A 26,482-nucleotide genomic window follows, 5' to 3' on the forward strand; every position below is an offset into this window, starting at 1 on the left:
TGAACTCTTTCACAAGATTTAAAGGCTGTATGCATCCCAAATTTGCCATGCAGTGATTGGTGAGTGATAAACTCAATTTGCCCAGCAGGGGCTTAGATCTTTTGCCCATTTTTACAGCAAGCAGATCAATTCAACCAGCAGACACAAGCTTTGGTACCACCTACAATACTTGCTTCCAGATTTGGTAAATAATTGAATACCTGTTTCCTTGTATCTTGAGCATCTGTTTCAGATTATTTAATTGTTTTGTAACAATTCTGGGTCAAACATGTGGAAGTGAATTCAAGACATGTGACTTGTAATGATATGGTGCTTTGACTACTTCACAGCTCTTCTTTGAGGGAGGCTCAAATCTCTCAACACAAATCGCAAGAGACATCAGTAGATTACATAGTTAGCACAAAATTTCCACATCTCAGAATCTTACCCTACATCCAACATACTCATTCAACTTTGTTTTTTCAACTTACCACCTGCTCCAAAGCAGATTTCAAGATTTTGAACATGATGATGCAGCCTCAGGGCTCAATAAAGAAACTGATAGCCACATATACTCTTGTTGCACTGGTTCCATGGTTTCTATTGTTTACCATGACCTCTGGCATGCCAAACTTCAACTTGGAAGAATCCAAAGAATTTGATTATCTTGATTCCGAGACCTACTTTGAATCAGAAGCAATCAAAGATTTCTTTGACTTGGGAGAGTCAGAAGCTTTGTCTGGAATAGGTGAGTATCTACCTGTTGAATAACCATATGGGTATGTTTGGGGGGAATTAATGAAATTTTTCCTGGTTTTGCACTTCTGTCCATACACTCAGATTATCATAAAGTGTGGTATGGACCTCGTAAGCCAAGAGAACTACAAGCAAGAGATTATCTTGTAGAATATCTGAAGAGGCCACTGAAGGACAGGAAGAATTCTGATCCCTTCTTCACCTGCCCTCCTCATCTTGATGATCGTAAGCCATAGTTTAATTAGAAAAAACACCCACATAGCAGACAAAAACTGATCAAACCACAACACAGGATCACCTGGTGTAGATTCCCTCCAGCTGATGAACGAAATGTTGCAATCAGATAAGCACTATTGGCCTCAATACATCCTTGATATACTCAACACCAAACCATCAGAGAAGATCAAAAATTTTTGGGCCTTCATCTTTGCAATTGCAGATTTTATGCCAACACCATGTCTTCAGATCACTTTTTTTGCTGTGTTAAAGGAGCAAAAGAACATTCCATCAGGATTTGATGATAAAATTAAGATGAATGGTATATTTGAACATGTATTATACAGATATGCAAAGAGAATGAAAGAGCATGTTGTCCTACTTGGAAGAAGAGTGTATGTCTTCACAAGCTATGAATACAAACTTCACCTTTTAAGTATCATTCTGATTGTTCATTTCTACTAGGGTTTACATCAAGAAAGAAGAAGCAATAGATATCTTCACAAGAGACAAGCAAGAAAAGCTGGGGGAATATGCAATCAACTTTGAGAAAAAGTGGTCTCCTGATGAAGAGGTGGTTTTGTATAAAAACTGGGCTTCACGTGAGTCATTATGTTTTCACTTCATATGTATAATTGAACTTACATACATCAAATTCCCATGACAGACATGCTTGTATACATACAAGTGAAAGGTCCCATAAAGGCACTACTTGAGACCCAAGCAATCCAGGCCAGTCTGATAACATCATATAATAGAGATGATAGAGCACAATGTCTTGTAAATTGGGAGGGTGAACGTTTTCAAGCTCTTGCAAAGGAAGCAGTTGATATTATCCAGTCTTCAAGCAAACAGTGGGTCCAAATTTCAAATCTCCTTGAATCATCCAAAATAGAAGGCTGATCAGGATGTGTTTATGTTGGGTTCCCAGCTCATTGAACAAATTTGAGATGTACCAATCAGAATATAGCTATGGTATCTCTTCTTATTGGGCTTATGAGGTTGAAGATATTAGGAAAGTTTTAGGATTCTGGTCAACCTGTGAGTAATGGTTTCTTTGAAACTCTCAATTGTCCAAGTTAAAATTCTCATCCTTAAATTACCAAAAAACAGATATGCCCTTTCACTTTGATATTCAGTTCCACCCAGGTTCATGGAAACCCTATAGTTTTCTTGCATTTTTGATTATGGATAAAACCAAAGATAATGACTTGGAAAAGCTCATGAAGAGATTTTTACCAATCACAGCTACTTGTGAACCCTCTACTGTTCTTGTAGCTTTTCTTGAATTTCTTGAACACAATTCTGAATCTCAAAGGCTCAGAACAAAGGCAAGAGATGCTCTAAAAATTATTGAAAGTGAACATCAGCAAGAGAAGGTAGACTCTGAGGAGGTATTTAAAAAGAAGGCCAAAATGGAGGTTTAGGTGGTTGATCTAGTTTCAAGTCATCTCTACAATTTCATTTTATTGAGGACTAGAATTGTCTTGAGATTTTTATTGCAAAGGTTTGGCACAAGGGTTCCTAAAGATAATAAGTAGGAAGCTGGAGCTTGTGTGGTTCATGTTGTCAGATTCCTGTCTATTTTACAGATGCAGTTCCCTTTCTTGCTAGTCGAAACTACAACATCAGTATGGTTAAAAGATTTCTATGATTCAATTTCTGGTCTTTGTTTTTCTTTCTGATCTATATATTGTAGGGTTGCTGTGATATGTTTGAGTTTCTTTCTAGCTTGTTTTAGATGCTTCATACATACCTCATTCCTTTCAACTCCTTGTAGCTTTTCTGAAATCATGTGCCCTTTCCTCCCTGGTTTCTCCTACCTTGAAGATTCAGACTGCCATGTGTTCTTTGGCTCCAGTTTTCCATTATAATTCTATTGCACAATCCTCAGGAACCTTGTTCAAGACAAGCATGTGAGTCAAAACAAATGTGAAGGTAGGTTTGAAGAGACAAATTTAAATTGGTCTTCCAAGCAAAACTGATTAAAAAGTAAAAAGCAGACCTCTTTTATTCTAACTTGAGCTTTCTTGGGTCAAGAATTTCTTTTGATACCCACCACTATAGTTTTATATCTTTATTCACACAAGCCTTGACTTACAAATTGTTAAAGCAGAATCCCCTATTTGGGATTTAGTCTCAACATCACAATAAAGAACTAGGATGATGGCTGATTTGATCAAAAGATTAACATTTGTGATTGCATAAAGTCTACCATGATCTTGAATTTATTAGAAAAAAATGGAAAGTAGATTTGTTTGCAAAAAAAGATATTAAACAACAAAAAAAGAAGAAGAAAAGAATTCCAAATATGATATATGAGTGGTATAAACCAATTGAAAGATCAATTGATGTGATGAAAGATGGTTTATTATGAAAAATTCTTAAAATGATTTCTTTTGATTTAAGACGATTTCATTTAATAAGTTTTCCATGATTGATACATTCTTTAAATCGATTTGATTAAACCTTTTACGTTTTTGAATCATTTTAAACTCATTCCTTTGATCATCAAGTTCCAATCCATTTAAATCAGTTCTTCGTGAATCGAATTCAGATTTCACGATTCTTTCGGCATTCATTTCATCTTTAATCATCAATTCTATGATCCGTTTAATCAAACTTTGAATTTCATCATTAATTTCTAAACCTAAAGTTTTCATATCGATTAATAATTCTTTAATTTCAAACAAATCATAAGTTTCATTCGAATGAAGTTTTAAAATCTCTTCATAAATTTCGGAACTTAATCCTAAATATTTGATCATCGGATTCGAATGATTTCGAATATAATTAAATAAATATAAAGATAGGTTCGGTTGATAAAACGTTTGATAAAACGTTTGGATTAAGTGTAGTAAGATTTTAGATGAGATTGGACTTAGACAAATCGGTTTTTGGTTGGAAATCTCTTTAGAAAATTCAATGTATTCTTTTAAATTCACTTCACTTAAACTTTCGTCTGTTTGAGTCATCGATTTCGAAGATTTATCTTTCGGATTAGATTGATGATTCTGATGATCCATGAAATGTTTTTCTACCCATTCTAATAATGCATGATCAGTTTCGATTTGATTAATAAGATGAATCTTTTCATCTATGATTTCTTTCATCATATCTTCTAACTGAATATCTTCTAATGATTTAAAATTCGTTCTTTTTCTATTTAATGTACTTTTGGTTTGAAGTTTTAAGATAGTTTGATATTCTGATCCATTAAAGAAATCAAATTCATTACGATCTTCTTGATCTGTTGATTCGCTCAGATTGGTTTCTTCTTGATTCAGTTCGTGCTTAGGAATCGATAGGTCTTGTAATAAATCCAATGCTATCATTCTTTCCCTATGGTTCATTTTGACTCTTTCTGCTTGAGTTCGTTGCATTGAATTCATTGGTTTTAATGGCTTGATCACTTGAGTATCATCTTCAGGTATTTGAGTTCGACTTGATGATCCTATTGAATCGTTGTTTGGTTTGGATGTGTTCCATTGGTTCAGATAATTTGGAATCCCTGCTCTTTCTCTCAAACGTGGTTTAAACTTGATGGAATTTTTTGAGTTCGATTCTATTCCTACGAGTTCATTTAAATAGAACCTAAAGAAAGGTTTGGAAAGTTTGTTTCATTTCATTTCCTTTTCATTTTTGTTAGTTAGATTCTCTTTTTCAAGTTTTTCAATTTACAAATGATAAACTAACTTACGATGTTGTTGAGAATTGGAATGTTTTGAGTTTTAAAGTGTTGAAGTGTTTAATGTTTTGATATTTCTTCTCAATTGTCTTAATTCTAATTTCATTTCACTCTTGAGTTGAAAATGAATTTCTTGAAGCCCGAGTTATGAATTTTTGCAAAAATTGAAACCCAAAGCACAACTTCAATCGGGTTTATCCGCCTCGAGCCCTGAGCTCTCACTCGTGACTCGGTACTTTTACTGATACCTAAGTCTTAAGTACATAAGCGCTTACTTATCTGATTGTCTTCATCTTCACTCTCTTGACTGTCAATCCTTTATTTTATCCGATTTCTTTGATTCACGCTTCGTCAACTCTATTTGCATATTTATTCTTTACAAGCAATGACTCTCACTAAGGTTTTTAAACATCAGGATCAAGAGTCTAATTTATGTAGTTTCTTATTTTGTTTTCCATATGTAAGTTTCATCAAATGACATGAATCAATTCACTTTTTTGACAAGCACCTAATGTTCTGATGAATCTAGTCTATAAAAATCCAAAAGGGTTTCCATAAAAATTCGAAAGAAATTCAACATCTCAGGTATAACCCAACATTGATATAATATTCATCTTTTTTCATGATCATTTCATTTTCGTAGTACGTTTAGACCACCAACCCAAAGAGTACAAAAGTACCGTGCCCTTTGTATTCGAGATCGCCATCATATCACTTTTACTACTAAAACTAACATCTGATACATGTCCTAGAGGAGTACCAGAAGTAGGCCAATTAGAAAAAACAGTAGCACTCGGTAAATGTACCTAAACAAAAACAAAAATCAATCAGAAAATTTAATAAAGATTTGAAGGATAAAGATTCATCACATACCAATTTAAGTTGATCTTTTTTAGAATCACTAGCAATAGCTAAAATCTGACCATCTGAATTAAATTTCATCGTACTAACCGAAGTGGTTAGATTCTCAATCGTCTTCAATGGTTTTCTTTCGATTCCAAACAATCTATCTTCTTCATTTTCATCATTACACCAATCTTGATCATCATAAAGATTCACAATCCCAGTTTGACTTCCAATAGCAGTATAAGATCGACCTGTACTTTTACCACAATCTTTATCAGTGGTGGTTATCAATGTAGGATTAAATCCACCATGATCCATCCAAGTACTCATTAATTTTCTCATCCTCATATCCCAAACTGATACTTCTGCATTATGACTAACGGTCAAAAGTTGAGTTCCGTTTCGATTCCAAGATAAACTTTTGATTGGATTATTTGATTTTAATGTACCAATCACTTGAGATGAACCGATATTATTTGACCAATCTACTAATTGAATCAAACCTCTTAATCCAAGAAAGGCAACGATTTGACCTTGAGGTGAAAATGAGAATCGACTTAAAGAGGTACCTTTGATTGATTGTGATAAAGCTGATTTGGTAAATAAGTTTTCAGGTGATTTAATACATTGACATGATCCTAAATCAAATGTATAAAAATATGGTCGATTTCCAGTCATGAGAAGTGTTGAAGAAGTTTGAGTTGAAGGACAAAATTCAGCTGTAGTGATAGGTAAATCAGGTGTATGAACATGATGTAATACAGGATTATGTTTTCCATCGATTTTAAAAAATGATAATTTGTGTGATTTAGGTGAAGCCGTAAAAAGGATAGGTGATGTTGGATGAAATTGAATAGCAGAAATAGGTGATTTCGTAGTCGATGTAACAGCTTGATTTGCATCTCTTAATCGTTCAACCTGAAGTTCACCTTTAGGTAATGTAGCACCTGGTCGATAAGTTGGTTTAACCTTTAAGATCTTTCCAGTCGTTCTAAGAGCTTGTTCGATTCCACCATCGTCTTTTTCTTCATCAGATTGATCTGATTCGACTTGAGCATTATCACCTGCCTTACGCTTCAAGTTTTTACGGTCCTTTAGCCAAGTTGGTGTAGGGTTCATCCTTTCGAATTGTTCTCGAAGTCGAAGTTCGTATTCTTCTCCATCAATAGTTCCTTCAGCTCTACCCCCGGCTACATCATCTAAATCATCTACTTTTCGTAACTTTTTAAGACGACTTGGTCCATTGGTCAAAGAAACCGAGACTTGAGCAATAGATTTATCTTGCCATAGTGGTTCTCTGGTACTCTGTGTAGGTTTTGCTTTAGGTTGTGCTGTTGGTAAAGTAACCTCGGATGGTCCGAGTGACGAGATTTGATTTGTACCATCATCGATCATAAATAACTGAAAATAAAGAAATTCAATTCATCAGACTCAAAATTTATCAAATGAGAAAAGTGATAGGATATACCTCTTCATCTTTGACACCCTCCAATTCACCATCAGCTCCATTTATCTGATTTTCACCCTCGATTTCTTCTTGATCTTGTGGATCATTCCAAGTGACTTGTTTTTGTTTACCTTTAGTAGAAGCAGCTTGACCAAAGACAGCTTCTTCTAATTCGATTTCTTCATTTGTTAATGGTTTCAAACTTGAATCTGAGATAGTTTGATTTGAAGTGGTAGATATCATTTGATGATCTGATGCTACCTTTGATCTTTTTTGATTTCGTTTGTTGACCATTGTGATTGGTTGGTTTTCTTGTCTTTTCAATGTTTTGATGGTGGGATTCCTAGAAAAATTTAAAAAACTGAAATCAATGATTGCTTGTCATGTACAACTTCAATGTCACACTGGATTTCACGGGGTGTGACTGGCGAGCACTGTTACATCAACACATGTCACAGAGCTAATCAAACCTAACCCACAGTAAAGATCAATGTCACAAAGTTTTGCATGCTGCAATATTGTTATGTATCCAAGTGTTAGCAAACTGTATTTATTGTTCATAACAGTCAGAAATAGTAAGATCAGGAGTGGTAAACATTCCAGAATCCAGATGCTTCAAACACACAGAGGCTTTACCTTCCACCTTAGATTGGGGATGAGTTCACGCTAATGTGAGATTGTCACTCAATACACTCTGCATTGTGAATTCAGTAGGATAGAACATAGTCATGAATGGCAAACAATCAAACACAGATCAAATACCTGACAGTCTCACTGAAACTCTACGGCTTACAAGAATTAATGGTTAAAGATAAATATTCACTAAAGTTTTTTTTAAAAAAATAGGTCAAAAAAAAGAAAAGCTCAAAGAATGTTATTGAAGATCAAAAGACTTAATTTACTCCGGTGTTTGACTAAATGACCATCTTGTGTAGGTCTAATGTCATACTATTTTGACTTGTTTAGTTGGTGGATTATTCAACAAAGCGTCTAAGCACTTTTAAAAAACACACACAAGTATGACTTAAAATTTCTCTTGGGTTGCTTCTGTTTATTCTTAAGTCACCTTTACTTTAATGTAGTTCTTTTATTGTTTACACTCCATTTCTTTTTATAATATATTTGGTTTATGTTATCTTATTTCTTTTATTATACCATGAAGAGATTCTACATTTAGGGGATACAGAAGCTTCACTCAAGAAAGTGAAAGCAGCTTGATAAATAGACAATGTTGGCAAATAGTCAAGTTAGCTTGTTGAAGTGCATGTTTAGTAGTGCACCATCATACACTCTGTTTGCAAGTTGTACCTTCAATTTCTCCCATTTCCAACTTGATCCTTGAATGTGATTTTCAGAATCAAATCCAACATTCCTTCTCACTTGAGCCAAGTTTGTGAAAGTTAAACCAAATCACATCTCACAATGCTTGTATATTTAATGCTTCACTATCCAAGTCAAGATAGCTTGACCAAAAGTATTTGAAAACATATGGATCACACCAAAAGAATTATAGGTACCTCATGATATTCTTCAAGGATTGTAACAAGATTCCAGTGCAGAGGTAACAACAAATGTATCCATATTTGTTTACTCGAAGCCCACTGAATTTTGATCTCCATGGCATGGCTTGTGTTATCAATAGAGCTACATCCATAAACAACTTCTTAAAACTCTTTATTCTGTGATAAAGTTGAAATCAATTTTTTTGTGTCTGAGTGACAAACCAGAATTGAGAAGGATTCTTGTTGATGAAGATATTCTATCTTCCCACAATCTTGTCTGTAATAATGTGAGTATTCCTAAACTGTGAGTTGGTTCAACTCATTTTAACAAATTCTTGGTGAAATCTTTTATCAGTGAAAGTTTTGAAAATACATACTTTGAAAGAGTTTTCAAAGACCTATGTCTCTAACACTGTCAATATTAAACACTATCCCAAATGGAATAATTAATATGATTTTTTTGATTGGAATCTATTTGTCAACAATTAATCATTCCAAAAAAAAAAGAAAAATCATCCCAATTGGGAGAGTGTTTAATCATGACAGTGTAAAGAACCTATGTTATGGAAATAAAACACACATGATAAATAAGAGATCTAAGGAAAACTTCAGAAATTGTATATCTTCAATTCCATAACTCCTTTTTTGATCACATTTCATAATAGGTATCAGGACTTTATGTATGCTCCTCTTCTATACCCTGGTTCCGTTGTAAGTTAATCAGAAAGTCAATAAATGGTCCCAAAACCTTTTCATCTTTTTCAAAGATTTGATCAAAATCAATCAATCAAAAATTCAACAAGAGGATTTTAGCAATGTAGGACCTTCCAAACCCACCAGATTGTTTTGATTCATTAAATCAAGACAGGTGTACTACATGTATCAGGGATGAGATAACACAACTTCAATGTGATCTTGCCTTTATTATTCTACCAGATTGTCAGCAATTGTAGATAATTGAAGATACCTTTGTCAAAGTTATAAGTTTAACTTTGTACCGTATTCTGGATGTAAACTATTGATCACTAGAACCAACTTTGTGTAAGTAGTATAATTGAAGTGTTATGAAAGGATGCAGAACCAGACCCACCAAGTTTGAGGGCTGTGAAGTAGGTTGGATATGAAGATGAAGTGCTTTTTAAACTGTTTTGTCTTGTTTTGTAGTGTTTTAGGTAAATTTAAATAATCCTTAATCCTGTTTACCTCTTTTGACAGAATTCATCAACTCTTTCTCAAACAAAATATCAACTCAAACACAAAACAATCGACTCCACTGAACCTCCACTGAGCCTCCACAGGTTCCTCCAGTACCTCCACCAGTACCTCCACGGGGAATTCCCACAGACCTCCACTATATCGAGGCATCATCGATACCTCCACTATCAAGTAAAGTAAACCAAAGTGGTCTTCTCCGAGCATTTTCAAACCCAATACGTCACATTACGTTTGGTTTTACATAGTGGACAACCAGACTTGAGCAATTCTGAATTCATTGAAAACTTCTACACCTATGGACATGGGCCATCGAGGTAAGTTGTACTGTACATAATCAGTTCAAATTATCATATTATACCATCCGATTTGGTGGAAAAACTACCACCAACACCGAAAAGAATACTCGCCACCTCAGTGGCTCTTCCACCCACTGCAGGTGTGGAAAACCGTATGGAAAAAATGCCAAAGGCATGGGTAAAAAAGTTGAACCAGTTCAAGACGATTTCTTGAGTTCTTTTATTGAACGTGTATACAACTTTAAAAGGTCATAAGTAAATCCAGTACATAAATCAAAAGGAAGCTTTTTTTTGGTTTGACAGAGTCGTTTCTTTAAATCCGAGTCGAATTTTTTACTACATACCCTTCAAAAGACATTTTTCAAGGATGTTGATTAAATCTTTTTCGATGATGACTTTGATATCTAATCTTATAGTAGCCAGTTCTAATCATCGATTAGAAGAAAACATAAGTTATGATACAGATCCATTTCAAAAACTCGATCTTTATACACCTATCAACCCTTCAAATCAACTTGAACCACTCTTAATTTATGTTCATGGTGGTGCATGGCGAAGTGGTAAGAGTGTTTTTAACAATTTCTTAAAACTTTTGAAATATTCATGATGAATTCGATCATTGTTTTGATTTTTCGATTTCTCTCTCTTTACAGGTGATAAAGCTGAAGGTACAAATCAAGTTTTAATCGATAGTCTTTCAATTCGATTTCCAAAATGGTCAATCTCTACCATCAACTATCGACTCTCAATAGGAACTCATCCAGTAATCCATCCAGCTCATAATCAAGATGTATCAAAAGCTGTGAATTTCTTATTAAACAGATCTAATCCTCAATATGATCGAACTCGAATTTATCTTTTGGGTCATTCAGTTGGAGCATTCATTTGTCTTTCAATCTCAGGAATCTTATCTAATAATGATCCAAGTAGTATAATTCAAACTCCAAAATCTGTCATCGGACTTGGTCTTCTAGATGGGATATATGGTTTAAGAGAATTAATTCAAGAATATCCAGATTATATTGATTTTGTTCAAGAAGCCATAGGACCAGATGGACAACCAAATGATTGGCAAACCGTTTCACCTTTACATTGGTCTTTATCTACTTCTAATTTCCCAATTTCTTCTAAACTTTTGATCATTCATTCTAAAGATGATAGTCTTTTATCTACTAAACAAACTGATCTTTTCGTTAATCATTTAAATCAATTGGTTAAAACTCAAAGTAATGGTCCTAAACTTTTACTTGAACCTGATCTTACTTCTGTAATTGGTGATCATGATGAACTCTTAGGCTCAAATCAATTAGCTGATCGGATTGTTAAATGGCTAAATCCTTAAACCACTTGATTCTTTTGCTTTGGAAATTGTTTGAATAAGATTTGATATACATATGAATATGTCTTCATCCCAGGAGCCTTTCATGAACTGATTTCTTGGCAATTTCCATCATCTCAATTTCAAAGCTTGATTGTTTTTAGAGTCAGACTCATACCACCGGATTTGTTTAGACCCTTTCATTTTCTATCCTGTTTCATCAAAGGAGTCTGCAACTTTGTCACATTTTTCATATCAGCTCAAAGTTCAAGGGAGCGTCCAACAGACGTGATTTGTTCAAAACGTGATGGCAAAAAACCCGTATGAAATTACCCATAACACACTGCACTGTGATGCTGCCTGAGTGCATGCTTGTTGAGGTTGAAGTGAGATAGCAACCTTGAGTGATGCTAGTTTTGTCAAACTGAGTCAATTTTTTCTTCCAGGAATGATGAACTGATACAATGTGTCCATCAAAGGAAAGGATGAAGTAGATTAAGATCTGTCAAAACTTCTCAAGTCTAATCAGACTCATTCTGATAAAAATATTCAACTCACAAACCAATTGACAAGAAATCAATTCAAAAGGCGCTTCCTTTGAAGAAGAAGATCCAAAGTTGACAAGGTATCATGTTTTTTTTCTACATTTCAAAAGATGCCAATTCATCAAAGTCACAACATCTTACCACCTCTGAAATCACTTTTCCAAAATGAAGATTTGAAAAGAATACCAAAACTTTCAAATAAGATTGATTGACTTTAATCCAAGATAAGTCATAAAGTCTACTTGTATTTTGCTTTCACAATTCATACCTAATGCAATTCCATATAAAAATCTATTATAAATCTAAACAAAACTTGAAGAAAAAAAAATCTATCTAATAAGATTCAAATAACCTTGAGTTTGATTTAAATCGATTTGAATTCTTGAAAACCATCTAAACTTGCGAGCGGATACCTAGCAGGAATTCTTGTGATAAGCCTTTTTTTACTTTTTCAATCTTCACTCGTATCGTGCCACAGAACCTCATTCATGAGCCGGACCACCAGGGAACACTAGCTCATACTAGGCTCTACCTCTACCAGCTGGTTTAGAACCCCTACCCCTAGCATTACCACCACCTCGTCTATCATTACCACCACCTCGTCTATCAAACTCAGAAGGATCTGGTTTAATGATTCTCAAACCAGGTACACCTCTCAATCCCATCATTCCTACCGTTTTGGCCAGTAGTCCAGGTGTAAGATCAGATTGATACCTCATCCCATCTCTTACATACTCATTCGCAGTCCTGACTAAACCTACTGGATCAAACCCACAGACTTTCATCTTTCCTTTATAATATCCTAACCATGCTGCATAGGTTTGATCTTTTGATTGTTCTGAAATTTGATCTAATGCTTCATCTGTTTCGGATCGATCCAAGTCGATCGGTGGATGAGGTTTGAGTGGCATACTACTCATTTGACCTTGTGTTAAGAATTTTTGCTCAAAAGGAGCCAGAATGATGATACCTCGTCCTGTGGCTCCACCTCGAGCTGTCCGACCTAGACCTGATGAAAGAGATCAATGAGATGATGAGTAAGTGATATACACACGACAAGAATTTCGTCATATGAAAATGACAAACGATGCACATAATCCTCAGGTGTCATCGGGAGTCCAACTTGAACAACCTGCGTGAGGTCACCATAGGACAATCATCAGTTTTATCGTTTAAATGGGAGAAAGATTTGGGAAAAGAAGAAGCACAAACCGTGGTGACATTAGGATAGTCTACTCCACGACCCGAAACATCACTCGTGACTAAAACCCCAGATTCGCAATCACTAAACTTTTTAGCCGTTTTAGTACGAGCCCCCTGTGCGATCCTAGAATGAAGTTCAAAGACTGGCACTCGATCCTTCAAACAATATTTCAAAACTTCTCCACCTAATCCTGTAGCACGTGCGGTAGGAAAGAAGACCATTGTTTTTGATTTAGGACCGTGTGTAATAAGATCTTGTTTGATGATCTCTAGTAAAGCAGCGAAATGATCATGTAGATGAGCAATCACAAAGTCTTGTTGAACGTGTAGATGAGCGTTGATGTCTTCAGCTTTAAGTGTAGAGATATGAGCATGGTTTGGAAGTAAGACGGCGTTTTTGACCTAAGGAGCAGGGATGATTCATGAAGAAATGTATTGAATTATCGTAGAAACAAATCAACTTGGAACACATCAAGAGAGGATGTCAACACAACCGAGGCCATCAAATAGATACGGATGGCCAGAAAAGGTTGAGCTTAACAGATTGGAAAACTTGATGAATTACACACCTTCATAACTTCAGCAGGTATGGTAGCAGAGAATAACATACTCTGCCTAGGAACTGATCTTCGGTCTGGTAAAGTTTGTAAAATTTGATCGATATCAGGCTTGAATCCCATATCTAACAGCCTAAGAAAAAAAATCAAGCGGGATTGTCAAAACACTTTATTGTTCAAGAGGGAGTGAGTAAACCACACTCACCTATCTGCCTCATCCAAAATGAAAAATCGAAGTTGCCGTAGCTGGCCTTGAAGTCCTTGGTTGAGTAAATGGTCTTTAAGTCGCCCTGGAGTGGCAACTAAGACATCACACCGATTGTTTTTCAACTTATTGATCTCCGTATTTATGCTGGAAAAAAATTACGAATACAACACATGAGTAAAGTGTTGCAATGACATATTTTATATCTGTGATCGAACGGAAGAGCGTCTGTTGTGCTACTCACTTCGTACCTCCCACAACGCATTGTACTCCAAACGAAGTACCCTCTAGCAAAGGCTGACATTCACGTGCAATCTATCGAAAAGTTTCCAAAATGTTAACACAAATTGATCTTCCAACAAAAAGCGCTGTTAGCTTACTTGAGCAGCTAATTCACGAGTTGGGGATATAATCAAGATTGAGATTTGTCGATTGGGTGGCATTGGTGTTAGGTTTCGAAGTTTTTCTACTGCTGGTACCAAGAATGCCAGAGTCTTTCCAGTACCTGGTAACACGATCGAACACATATACCCGGACGAAAAATAACATTGGTATGGATTTTCCCAAGATCAAAGCGGCGTGTTCTGAGCAAGACTAACCTGTTTTAGCTTGCGCAAGTACATCTTGACCCCCCAAGACGGCCTAACATCAAAAACAATTGGATTAGATAGATGATTTGATAAATTGATTAATGAAAGTGCTCACATCAAGTGTAGCAGCTTGAATCTCAGACATAGTTTCAAAAGGAATAACAGCTTTCAAACCAGTCGAAAGAGCCGTATCAGCAAACCGACGAGTACTTCCTAAAGACTGAGGTTCATCTTGATCGACATCCATTGCATCAGCTTGATTTTGAAACTCTCTAGGCGTTCCAAGTTTCGTAGTATTGGAGGTTTGTTGGGATTGAGGTTTCCTAGATCGATGTTGAGAAGGTTTTGCTGATGTACGACTTGAAGATTTTTGTGGATCTGACATTTTTAATGTAGTTGATGAAACTGATTTTGATGTTGTGATTTGATCCAACCGAGGAAATCTCATTGGAAAGCGAGTTTGGATTGAGAATGAAATCGACGGAATAGGACGAAATAATAATCGAGGTATCATTAATTTTGTAGTCAATTAAATTTGCTGAGCTTTGATCTGTGTGAAAATTGAAAAATCTTGTCGAAATTTTGGTCTCGAATCATACAGTCACTCAGCATACAACACAACTTTCACAATCGGCACTATTCATACTTGGAAACTTTCTCGTATCATAGAACTTCTGTTTGTAGGTAACCAGATGGTGATGTTGGGATGTGAGGATGTGAATGAAATCCAACTGAATCCAAGTGAAGCTCCGGAAATAAAACGATTTCTTCTCATGGGATTTCAAACTCTGAGCCTCAACATACATGATGCTCAACTTCTTAAAAACGATTTCTTCCTAAAAAATCAGAAATGGATAACCCAAATTGCTTATCCTGCGCAGAACACCTCTTGAGAGGGTGTGGCTTGTGACTGATTGAATAGAAATTTGGGTTGTCTTTATCCTTTGCTGACCATTCATCAAAGGTTGAAAACCAAATTCTTTGATTCGATCTCCCTTCTCATCTTCATGAACGATTTGTGTAGGTTGGAAAGTAGGTAAACAGCAAGGTAAAAGTTAGTACCTTTGCAGCCCATGTAATGTGAATCAGTACGAACCAATATGTCTTCAATCGAATGGTATTTTTTTGTAGTGAAGGGATCGATATCAAGGATAAAATAAGGAGATAACAAACCATTAGAATCAGTTTATGATAAAGAGCATGACAAATAAGAAAATGGTATAACTCTTTCTGTTGAGGTAACTCAAGTGGCTTGAAAACTTGAAGGGAAAAGAGGAGTGCGAGTCCTCTGTTAACAAGTACTAATGGTCAACAGAAAACCCAATGATCATGATAGATGATGACATAATCACCTTGTCATATGCTCCAGTCCTGAAGTTAAGATTACATTTTGATAAACTTGGGAATCAGATAAATTAAACAAGTAACAGTGAAATGAAAAACCAATCTTGACATCCTCCACATTTGGACCAAGACAAGTTTTTACAATTTGTTCGCCAATAGGCAATAACTTTAAGTAAACTTGCTTCAGTTGTGAGTCATACCTGATTCTTGGCTAAGGTTTGCAAGTAGGAACATGGGTATCCATTTATCGATGTGTTTCTTGTCATCCAAGAACGCCAAATCACTCCCAAAAAGATTCGCTTTTTATTGTCATCGTCATCCTGGTTGTTTTCAAAATTCAATGAAAGACCCAGTCAAGACAACCCGAAAACCATGGCATCGGTTTTTCAGAATTGGAGAATAATCAATTTGTGCTTGATTGAATTTGTAGATCATGCTACTAGCTATCAAATATTGCAGTTGGAGATCTGAAGAGCTACCACCGAATTTCATTCACAGCTAAACGGAGTCTCTATGTATTCCCAAAGCTGAGCCTGAAGTGACACGCACAAAATACTACCAAGAGCTAAACTAACAATTTCAAAAACGATAGGAACTATGAAGATTAATCAAATCATTGTAAGATTGAAAGATAAGAATTTGCTACCATGACCAAACTCGAATTACAAATCTAAATCTATCACACAAAAACAACAAGAAGAATTGATAATATAATCATAGAAAAGAACGAGAGGTAAAGAGCGTTGTGGGTTTTACTTTGGGTTTGGATTTTGATAAACCTCAAGATGATGTGGGTTGACAAGGAAGTGATTTTGAGCGCAAATGATTTCTACACCGGGCGTGATCTTGCTCCACCCGCAGTACCAGTACTACTACCAGACGAAGATGGAGTAGTCCTACCAGACGCAGGCCTGCTGGAGGTAGATTTACCCGCCGCAAGGCTACTTGAGGTTGACCTACCTGGAGCAGACCTACTCGAGGTAAAAGCATGATCGTCATCATCATCGCTATCATCATCATCGTCGTCGTCATCGTCGTCATCCTCTCTTGCTGTACATTTCTTGCCCCGAGCAATTTGGAGACTGACAGTCACAGGTCCAAATGATCCAAATGGTAGAGCAACGCCTTCATTTAAACTAGCAAGTCCGGCCTAAAAATTGAAAAATATGAGAATATCTTTCTTTTTTTCAAATGATGTGAAGTTATACTGACTCGGTTGCGACAGCCACTTAGGATATCAAAAACCTTTTTCTTTAAGGCTTGAGCAGGACTAAAGATCTTAGAGTCAGTATCGAATTATGAGTTGGAATTTAGGTGTATAAACACAAACTCACACTGCAACAGCAAATTGGCTCTGTGACTCTAACAGGACCTGAGTGAAGATACATTCAACGATAATTAGCGCAACTCTGTGGGATAGATGGAGAAAGAGATTGACTTACCTGACAAGTAGAACAAGTTCGAGAGCTCGTAAGGTCTGTACTCCAAACCCACTGTCCGTAGTTAAAGAATTCCCCCAGCGCACTGAATTGATAGACAGGCAAAAGCAGCAAAGAGAGGTGAGCAAAGTATGAAATGATGGGTGCGATAGATCATACTTACAGGTTGCAATGTTTTAACTTGATCTCGGCCTCTTGACCCCCGAACTGATCACATTGGTATGGTGCACTAGTGTCGAGTCCTGATGCGGGTAGCTGAGGTAAACCAGGACCAGAGAATGGTTGACCATATGGTGAAAATGCATTCGGAACACCACCGGGAAATCCACCAGGGACGAATGGTTGAGCAGGAAATTGTGGGCCATTAGGTGAAAAGCCACCCATAGCCCCAGGAGAACCACCAGGTTGTGAGAACTGGTTTGGAAAGGTCTGACCAACGTTCGAAAGAGGACTCGGGAATTGAGCAGAAACTAGATCAAATAACATCCATGAGGACAAAGCTCGAGCTATAAAGATATTGAACATGTTTTCTCTTGTGTGCAAGAATGCAAGAAGTGATGAAGTCCAGCAAAAACCAGCGAAGGAGTAGGCCTTAAATGACTTCTGGGCTCAAGGGATGTTTCAGGTTGACTTGTAATTACATACATCATTTTGAACCCCCCTTCAAGAATCCTATTGATACTTATCAACATTGCGGCTTGCCTGATGCGTTGAGTCATGAAGCTGTCAAATCCGACCAATCGACTCTATCCATCTGCTTTCGACTCTCACGAATTTTAATTCAAAAAACTAATCTTAGCAAAGTCCTACGCTGTCGCTCGCGACCCGAGCCCCCGGTAAGTGAGGGACTGATCTGATGCTCGGAATTTGTTCCTACTCAAGGATTCCAGGGGAGCCACATCGACGCTGTCCGATGACGATGAATCATCACAATTCGCACTTTCAACATTGCGGTCAATGCCGCCGACAACTTACAGCGTTTGGGTACATCCAAAATCATGAATCACGGTCCATCCAACAATTTTGTCCGTCTTTGCGTCAATCCCCGTCCCTTTCGCACCGCGGGCCTCCAACACGGGTTTACATTTGCGCTTGTGTGAATCTACCTCGCGGATGCAGATCAAATTGTCACACAAATCCAATTTGTAAATTTCCAAATGTCAAAACTCGGATTTTAAACTCTTTGTCTCTTTGTGAAAGTCCAGAGATTTCTCATAGTTATCACAGAACCTTCAGGTAGAATAACTTCAGGCTGACAGCGGTGTCAGTATTCTTAGCTTTGGCAGGCTTCAAAGTTCAGCTTGCCTTCTGTTTGGATACAAATTATAGTGAACTATCAAAGCTCTCAGCTATACATGATGTATTCAGAGCTATCCAGAGGCTCCCTCGTGCAATAAATGCTTCACGACTATCCTGCACTAACTTGCAATCTCCGCATCCTCACGCTCTTTACTACCACCTAATTATTAGCAGTATCTTGTCATAGCTTCTGGTTGAGCTTGCATCCGGCTTGAAGAATCATCCTTCAGGATCCAGTGCCCCCACTTCTCTTTAATTCCTCGTAATACATAAGTCACTCAAGATGGCGGTGTTTCATATCAGTTTCTATCTTTCATTGTTTGCATTTAATTATGCTAGTGGCCTCGCACCGCAATGCGATACGACTGCTTCCCAGCAGTCCAATCTTAAACAAAAGAATTGCGACATGTCAGTACCTTTTCACGTTCTTTGTGTGACAGCCCTCACCTGAATGTATCTTTTGTTTTGTAGGGTTATGGCGTCGTTTGTTAATTATGGAAATTGGATGTTAAATACTAAACCGCTTGCTTCCCAGTCTTGTCGTAGGTGTGAGGTTAGTCTACAATCTTGTGATCTTCGAATCGGATTACTACTTACACTTTTTTCATCACTTAGATCGTGGTCGAGTCTCTAACGCAGTATGGAATTCGCGCGTGAGTTACATACTCCCATCTCACGTACGCTCCGACAGACACATCTAACCTGGCTCTTATATTTCTCTCAGCCCTATCGACGTCATCAAGTATGGCATCTATGCTGTGCTCAATAGTTGTGGAGGACAGGTATGTTTTTTGCGATATTCCTACATGTGAAATATGTGAAATACAGTAAGAGAAAAGAATGAAACAAACAAAACTTTATCTAATGTAGGGTGGTCATGTGCAACTTGACCCAGGATCGGGCGAAACATTTGGGCCGTACCCACAATTGTTGGTCAGAGTTCGACACGGGGAGAAAGGAAAATGCCCAGTGTCAAAGGTACCGGTCAATGATGATGACGATGATGACGATGGCGATGATGACGATGACGATGACTCGCGTCCAACCGGAAACCCTGGGTCAGGTTTTGGAGGAAATGGTCGGGGAGCTCCTGGATCCGGAGGAAACGGTCGGGGATCGAGTGGTCTTGCTGCTAGGCCTGGCGGACGTGGGAGGGATTCTTCTAATGATCAGAGCGGGGAGAGTGATGACCCCACTACCACTCCAACGCGAACACCGGCGACTCAAGGAGCAGGCGGCACCTCCGGAACCGCCGATCAACGCGGGCCCGCTCAGCAACCTGCTGCTCCACCTGGGACAGGAATTGTTCCTTCGTTGACGTCAGGCCTCAAGGCTCTTTTGGGTTAGAAGTGCGATGATTGGCCAGAGAGCGGGTCACTGCAAATCTACAAGTGCCATCGCAGCTGTCTAACCTTTGATTTTCACATTATACTCGTGTTACATCGGAAAACTTTGGAGAACCTTTGCTCAATTATTCGTATCGCCTATTCTTCTTCAATGCATTTTTGAGTAGGATTTCAATCTTGCATTTTTGTGCTCAAGTCTAATGGAACTGTCCAACTCGTTACTCATTTACCAACTGTTTGTTAAATTAACAACACAATCTTTTGTTCACATGCGCTGTCGTTTTACCAATTCTTATGTACTTATTGTTGATGGTTAACTACCTCTATCTAGAGTGCTTTCTGTGGTCGCTTTTTAATCTTTGAACTTTGTTGTGGAATCAGCACATCTTATCACCAATTTGAACTTGTTTATTTCTTGATTGATCTTCTCAGAAGGCTGTGATGGTTTGTGATTGCCAACCTGACAAGTCGACAACCAAACCAAAAGGAAAATTATCAGCGTCATAGACAATTGAGTTGAGGTCAGTTCTAAGGTCCACAATTATAATGGGCATATGTGCCATCTTCCTGGCTCGGCCTCTGCTGACATAAATCTTTGAGTCATAGAACTGAGACACCAGCACAAGAGAAGCCTTCCCTGCCAACTCCCAGAAATTAAGATTGGAAGGATTGGGATGGGAGCCATGATTAACAAGCACTTTGAAGCTGATACATACCTCAAGATTACAGCCACTGTTACTAAAATGAAAAATTGCTTATCTTCTACACAGATTTGTATACCTCTCGGTTTGAAAGTCCGGGATTTTGCAGGTTTGCACCAGGTTTACTGGTGTAAGAACCTCTTCCGTCCAATTGTGCTCAGAAGCACAAAATGCAGTAAAAGGATTGTAAAGTACAAGCATAACATAAAATTATAATCAACTTGGCAATGAACATCGTGTCATGGATCCCAAGAACTGCTTCTATGCGGAAATCTGTTCACCTTCACTTGTATTCAAGACTCTAATCACCGTCGCAAAAAAATCAACAAAAGGAATCCTCCAATAGTTCCTTAACCTGCTCGCGTGAATCAACTTCTTTTTGATCCTCACACCTTGTCAACTAAGTTATCGAACAGGGGGAGGTTGTTCGATGTGGATGGGAGATAAAGAATATGAACATGTCAGAGTCAGGACACATTTCAAAAACTGAATGTGGCAAATTTAGAACTAACCCATCGCATCGTAGGTCTTCCATGTGGACATGCCTAAACACAGCATAACCGGCATCCGATCAGTGCATGCCAGTCAAAGTGACACGCAACCAGACTACGGCGAGATTCATTTCCTCTCAAATGGATAAAAAATCTAGCGTACCCAAGGCTCTTCCATCATTCCCATGTGGTCCAGGATAGATCTCATCTGCCCAGTCGTCAAAGAATCTCCAATCATCACACTGCTTCTACATGCTCGAGACGCAAACATTTTTCTAGTTTTGGAAGGTCTTAGCGGTGGTGCCCCTGTAAGGCTCTTGCCGTCGCTATTAGCCGCCCGGTCTGAGTTACGAATTAGGTTGATCAACTCCTCCAAATCTATATGGTCGTAATAACAAAAAGTTAGCAGGTTTGACATCACATACACATAGACAAAAAGACATACCAGAAGGACCCCAGATGGTATCCCGGCTCACAGGCTGAGCCACCAGCTTCACTCGCTGTCCAACTGGTGCATCTTCGTCGATCAAAATTCCAAAGCCATTCATTTCGAGCAAGTCCCGATGTTCCATGGCCGTCAGCTCTTCAGCCGCCGGCAAATCCAAAGTTCGTGGCCTAGTTTCAAAAAAGCACAACATTCAGGCCTGCATAAGATGATCAAATTTACACTAGACGCCTTCCGTATGGAGCTGTCAGTCATCGAAATACATACGTAAGTAAGCGCTGGCCTGATAGTTTCGTATCTCGCTGAAGACGTTCAAAGTTGTACTTTTCATCACTCGCGTGTTGATCCACAATAAGCACATCCTCCTCACCCAATCCTACAATAATGAAGCCAAGATTGAATTGTCCAATAATCTTCATGTTTGCAAAATCACTCTTGTGAACCGTTCGACTTAAAGCTGCTTCTGCTTCTGCTTCTAACTCGCCAATTCCTGCTGCCATCAGCTCTTCTGTCCTATCGGCAACTGATTCAGGCTCTGTAACTTTCAAACTTCTAGACCATACTCGTTCAAGATTGTCCATGTCCAAATTGACAACTACTTCTCCACTTATCTGGCCCGATTGAATCTCGTCTCGCCATTGGCTTTGAACCGTTCTCGTAGTCCTCAAGGTTGGTACATTCGAGTGGTCTGATGATGGATTGATGGCATCAAGATCAATCGTGGAAGATCTTGATGGTTGAGCTGGCTCAGTGACTTTTTGCTCTTCAACGATCATTTCCTCGTCTTCTTGACTGCGGCTGCCCTTTTCCAACTCATCAGTATCACTTTTCATTTCTTCAGCTGCAGCTTCGCCAGCTTCTTCGTCAGCGTTCGTCAGCTTCTTCTTCAGCTTCTCCTTCAGCTTCTTCTTCTTCGGCCTCCTCCTCATCTGATCCCTCATCGCTTTCTACTTCCACCACCTCAGACCCTCTGGTAAATTTTTGGAGTCGATCTTTCATTCTTTGCATACTATTAATACGTGGCTTGGGAGTCAACTTTTTCCTTTTCGTGTGCGCGCCAGCCGTCATCTGAAGATCGGTTTGATCTGATTTACTTAGACTCCAACTGGCACCAGATGTATCGAGAGTCATTTGGATCGATGTCGTTTGGTTCCGAGAAGCTGCTGATCTCATAGCACTTGGAAGCCACCGTTCTGTTGTATCCTCGCCAGTCGTCTGCTTCGCTGAATGAATGACTGTAGTGGATGTGGTGGAAGGACCGGCTTTGGATGCCGTTGTATCGACATGAGTTGATTGGTCGATGAGCGTCAAAGACGGCGCTGGGGCGTCCTCCGATAGCACAACGTCATCACACTTGTCTGGAATGTCTTTGACTTGGTGAGATGAAAGTCCAGATGCCTGGTCATCGCGTTGATCAGACATTTCGGTAGATCCATGGGTCGCCTCATTAAGTCTCCGCTTCTTTGATGGTGGTTGAATTTCTTCGGGTTCGAAAGCAGGTTCGACAACAGGTTCGGAAGCAGTTTGTTGAGTTGCAGACGTCCGATTAATCGTCTCGTCACGCTGAGACGACTGGCTAACGCTCGCCTTTTCATATTGTGACGTCGGGCGCGTTGGAAAGGTACTGGTTTGAGAAAGCAAAAATGTAGAGCGATATGGCTGAAAAAAAATCTCCAGTTGAGCCTGTTTCAAGGCAAGAGTTTGAAGCAAGCAAACTGAGTACATTGATGAACAAAATAATTATTGGCTTCGAGAAAGAAAAGATCACACGAAGCGTGACTAGTCTTGCTCACCTTTAGAGCTTCAATCAGGTTGTGTTCGCTGTGAATGAAGACAGTACGTTTGTTAGGGTCGATGTTGAGGTCGTACGCATCAGGTCTGAGTATAAAGTTGACCAGAACCACCGGGTACTGATTCGGATTGAATTGTCTATAGACTTCGTTGATACATTTGGGTATCTGTGAAGTGTACAAGAGAAGAAAGAGTGTATACAATGAGGTGAGTCAATCCGCTTCCCGATAATCCTGGCCTTGCCTTCTTTCTTTCAATAACCTTGTAAGGCTCAGTACAAAGAAGGCTCAAAAATCACCTTGGAAGGTGCAAAAGGGCGGCCATTGACATAAAAGAACTGACGGTCTGCGCTGGTGCGTCCTTGTCCATGGACAGGCTTAGAGATCAAGCCTACCACTTTGATGATTGTACTGGAAGCACTTCAACGCATGTTAGCACCATGTGAAAAAATCTATTACATAGGACCGGATTTGCTGAAAGGAACACCCACACTTCAGGATCAGATGGCGTATCAGGTGACAAGACTTGAGACTTGAGTACCACCTTGTCTGGATTGATGGAGAGTTCAAGGTTCAAATCGATTACTGTAGCTGCTGCTTTAGCAGTAAAAATATCGGAAAAATTCTGTCTGAGGTTGCCATTGGAGCGAGTCTGGAATTGGGCGACCTTTCCCCTATTTGGTTCTCTGTCTCAGTACTCAAACATCAGGAACGGGTTCAAGAAAGAGCGAGTGGCTGACCCTTTTCCTGGTTGATTGTAGACTTTGAGGGTCAAACTAGTCGAGATGAGGCCATAGGCTTGAAGTAATGTTTGAGCCTGTGCAAAATGTTTTTTGTAATCTTTCGCAAACTGCTTCTGTCGAACAGGTAGCGGGTAGAACAGTTCACTGATTCCAATTGTTGTACCTCTCTAGGTGGATGTAAATTAGTCGAGTGAGATTTGACGCGGGTAGATTTCGAACATGCGAAGGTCACATTGACCAAGTATCAGCAAAACCCGAGCGGCATTCGTAAGGATTTAGGGAGGTTACAGACTGAACGGGAACAAATTTTCTTGGATGTAACATTTCCGAGTTTGTCAAAATCAACGGCCCAGCCTCTTGGTTCTGTCTCACTGGTCGAAGTTTGGAGTTTGACCTAAATTGAGCGTTATATCATTGAGCTATTTTCCAGAATAGCAGATTGGAAAGCAAATAAGAAGTAGGAAGACCTTAGAAAGTCCACAAAGTGAACTAAGCGCTTCACCGCGAAACCCAAATGTCTTGAGTTGTCCTAGGTCCTCGAACGTGGTGAGCTTGGATGTATGATGATTGAGGCCTAAAAAACGGCCACAACATTGTGTTGTGATTTGATCAATACCGGTTGTCATTTAGCAGTGATTGAAGAAAATCTCACCGACTGTAGCTAAATCTTGTTCGGGTATACCAGTACCATTGTCGATTACTTCAAGTCCATCGAGCCCATATTCCTTGAACCTGATCTCTACGGAATCGCGAATACTGGAATGAATATCCGATAACATACATCTTGGGATTCGATTTGAAAAACCGACCAACGGCATTAGCACCAGCGTCTAGACTGTTTTCGAGAAGCTCTTTAACCGCGGTTTGCAGATCGATCACTACCTGGGAGGAGGTAAGTTTGTGAACTGAATTGAGATCGATAGCTGTTGAGAGAAAGCAACATCAGGATACTACTCTGAAGGTAATCTACATGATACTTTTGACTTACCTCGAATGCTTCCTCTATCCGAACTCTCTCCCATCGTATTCGTTGATGGAATATAGGCTCCTTGAACAGTTTGTTGATCACGCGCACAACGGCACCGCGATCTCACGCGTTCGGTTTCAAACCTCGAACAGAAATCAAAACTACAGTTTGTACTGATAATGTGTTTTCCTCCAACTGCTTTTGTGAAAACATCGATAGACCAATCCAGATTCTGATAATGACATCAGAGTCAAAGTCAAACTACTTCCAAGTTTTAATCAACCCTCCGACAACCTACAATCTTCCAAGTTTCTTAGATCATGCCTGGTGTAAATCTACTACGAAATCGAGCTCGAAAAGTATATAAAGAGCTCATCAACCTCTCACCTCATCATCCGGATCCAAACTATCAGTTGGCCAGAAAGACACGTGAATGCTTTAGGTCAACAATGTCTCGATTAGAGTCACTTCAAGACCAACAAACGAAAGAAGATGAATTGGCAAGGGCGGTGGCCAAAGCTCAATGGATTAGGAAAGAAGTCGAGGCGTTGATATTCTTGGCTAGGTATCGCGAATTGAAACGTAGATACGGTGATACTCGACATTTAGAATGATCATGAACATCCCACTCTGCAAGTCGGCCGTCATGCCAGGCTTCCATCACATCAGTGGCATCTGGAGACCGCATGTTTCAAACTCATTATGTTGACTACTCCTAAAGTCATAGGGGCTTGGCTTGCAAACTAGTGAGTGAGAGAACCTACCTCTATTACTACTTGTATGACGGCATTTCTCTTACATTTTAGTCCTCGTGCTGATCATGTTGCTTTCTGTACCTCATCACGGCGCAATTCCTCAGTACTAATCCGATCTTTCCAATGTTTCATCTTTCTAGTTGAACGTGTCTCCCCGACTGCTGTTTTCTTCAATGGACCCGACAACTTCAATAGATGTGTAACATATCACTTATCACTGCCATGTACACTATCTTTCGACCACATATAATCTTGCTGCCCAGAGTGGACATTACTCCGGATGTGATGAAGGACCTGAGATTTGATGCACTATCTGGATTTTTCACTGTTCTTCCATCAACACACACAGGCTTAATTCAGCTCTCTTCAGCTCATCAGGTCTGGATGTGACAAACAGGACTGTATGTGGTTTATCTAGGCCTTCTGTGATTGCGATTCCCTTGATCAAAGTTTCAATCAAGGGAATTTCGCCGCAAGAGATGCGGGTTGAAACATTGTTCAAGGGTTCCCCATTTTACCACCTCTTGATATCATCATATGACCAAGCATTATACCACACCATACCAATATTTTCCTAAATTATGAATTTATGTACTCTGACCAAGAGATCCTCATTGACACCTGTGGGCCAAACTTGGGCACCTGCAGATACAATTGAGATATATGAACAGGTCTGTACCAGTCCGGACACCCTGATTGTAGTGCTACTACTGGCAGCATGACATTGATTGCTCCATGTCATGGTCTCAGGTGGCTACAAATGATAGTCACGAGGAGAAAGAATCATCTGTTCCCTTTT

General features: G+C 38.9%; 10 protein-coding genes across 10 annotated transcripts; 5 read left to right on the forward strand and 5 right to left on the reverse strand.

Annotated features, from left to right (window-relative positions):
* Positions 1-591: 591 nt before the first annotated feature.
* On the forward strand, positions 592-2,378 carry MELLADRAFT_64904 (uncharacterized protein; the record flags this gene model as incomplete). Its single annotated transcript, XM_007412192.1, has 7 exons — positions 592-727; positions 820-960; positions 1,028-1,346; positions 1,417-1,553; positions 1,619-1,805; positions 1,883-1,992; positions 2,065-2,378. 7 exons carry the CDS (start codon positions 592-594, stop codon positions 2,376-2,378), a joined length of 1,344 nt encoding a protein of 447 aa, XP_007412254.1.
* A 957-nt stretch (positions 2,379-3,335) lies between these two features.
* On the reverse strand, positions 3,336-4,304 carry MELLADRAFT_64905 (uncharacterized protein; the record flags this gene model as incomplete). The annotated part of the gene is made up of 1 exon (XM_007412208.1): positions 3,336-4,304. The coding sequence occupies one exon, from the start codon at positions 4,302-4,304 to the stop codon at positions 3,336-3,338; it is 969 nt and encodes a 322-aa protein (XP_007412270.1).
* A 773-nt stretch (positions 4,305-5,077) lies between these two features.
* On the reverse strand, positions 5,078-7,268 carry MELLADRAFT_49197 (uncharacterized protein; the record flags this gene model as incomplete). The annotated part of the gene is made up of 3 exons (XM_007412207.1): positions 5,078-5,445; positions 5,513-6,886; positions 6,954-7,268. The coding sequence occupies 3 exons, from the start codon at positions 7,224-7,226 to the stop codon at positions 5,266-5,268; spliced, it is 1,827 nt and encodes a 608-aa protein (XP_007412269.1).
* A 3,068-nt stretch (positions 7,269-10,336) lies between these two features.
* Positions 10,337-11,598, forward strand: MELLADRAFT_78356 (putative Esterase/Lipase; the record flags this gene model as incomplete). The annotated part of the gene is made up of 2 exons (XM_007412193.1): positions 10,337-10,505; positions 10,599-11,598. 2 exons carry the CDS (start codon positions 10,337-10,339, stop codon positions 11,285-11,287), a joined length of 858 nt encoding a protein of 285 aa, XP_007412255.1.
* Positions 11,599-12,329: 731 nt separating this feature from the next.
* Positions 12,330-14,610, reverse strand: MELLADRAFT_37461 (uncharacterized protein; the record flags this gene model as incomplete). The annotated part of the gene is made up of 9 exons (XM_007412206.1): positions 12,330-12,817; positions 12,895-12,940; positions 13,021-13,413; positions 13,581-13,701; positions 13,774-13,920; positions 14,018-14,088; positions 14,154-14,278; positions 14,373-14,415; positions 14,479-14,610. 9 exons carry the CDS (start codon positions 14,608-14,610, stop codon positions 12,330-12,332), a joined length of 1,566 nt encoding a protein of 521 aa, XP_007412268.1.
* Positions 14,611-16,536: 1,926 nt separating this feature from the next.
* Positions 16,537-17,671, reverse strand: MELLADRAFT_88860 (uncharacterized protein; the record flags this gene model as incomplete). Its single annotated transcript, XM_007412205.1, has 5 exons — positions 16,537-16,857; positions 16,920-16,977; positions 17,042-17,079; positions 17,150-17,231; positions 17,310-17,671. 5 exons carry the CDS (start codon positions 17,669-17,671, stop codon positions 16,537-16,539), a joined length of 861 nt encoding a protein of 286 aa, XP_007412267.1.
* A 1,244-nt stretch (positions 17,672-18,915) lies between these two features.
* Positions 18,916-19,890, forward strand: MELLADRAFT_72403 (uncharacterized protein; the record flags this gene model as incomplete). The annotated part of the gene is made up of 4 exons (XM_007412194.1): positions 18,916-18,998; positions 19,061-19,098; positions 19,170-19,227; positions 19,316-19,890. The coding sequence occupies 4 exons, from the start codon at positions 18,921-18,923 to the stop codon at positions 19,790-19,792; spliced, it is 651 nt and encodes a 216-aa protein (XP_007412256.1).
* A 1,081-nt stretch (positions 19,891-20,971) lies between these two features.
* MELLADRAFT_37375 (uncharacterized protein) lies at positions 20,972-24,882 on the reverse strand (the record flags this gene model as incomplete). Its single annotated transcript, XM_007412204.1, has 10 exons — positions 20,972-21,037; positions 21,147-21,299; positions 21,409-21,598; positions 21,696-21,907; positions 23,745-23,892; positions 23,959-24,128; positions 24,254-24,355; positions 24,429-24,535; positions 24,614-24,700; positions 24,771-24,882. Coding segments are annotated over 10 exons (1,347 nt in total), but the record flags the coding sequence as incomplete, so codon positions are not given.
* A 366-nt stretch (positions 24,883-25,248) lies between these two features.
* Positions 25,249-25,542, forward strand: MELLADRAFT_88863 (uncharacterized protein; the record flags this gene model as incomplete). The annotated part of the gene is made up of 1 exon (XM_007412195.1): positions 25,249-25,542. One exon carries the CDS (start codon positions 25,249-25,251, stop codon positions 25,540-25,542), a length of 294 nt encoding a protein of 97 aa, XP_007412257.1.
* Positions 25,543-25,878: 336 nt separating this feature from the next.
* MELLADRAFT_88864 (uncharacterized protein) lies at positions 25,879-26,073 on the forward strand (the record flags this gene model as incomplete). Its single annotated transcript, XM_007412196.1, has 1 exon — positions 25,879-26,073. The coding sequence occupies one exon, from the start codon at positions 25,879-25,881 to the stop codon at positions 26,071-26,073; it is 195 nt and encodes a 64-aa protein (XP_007412258.1).
* Between the last annotated feature and the right edge of the window lie 409 nt (positions 26,074-26,482).

The sequence above is a fragment of the Melampsora larici-populina genome (genome assembly GCF_000204055.1).
Source record: "Melampsora larici-populina 98AG31 unplaced genomic scaffold MELLAscaffold_29, whole genome shotgun sequence".
NCBI lineage: Eukaryota > Fungi > Basidiomycota > Pucciniomycetes > Pucciniales > Melampsoraceae > Melampsora > Melampsora laricis-populina.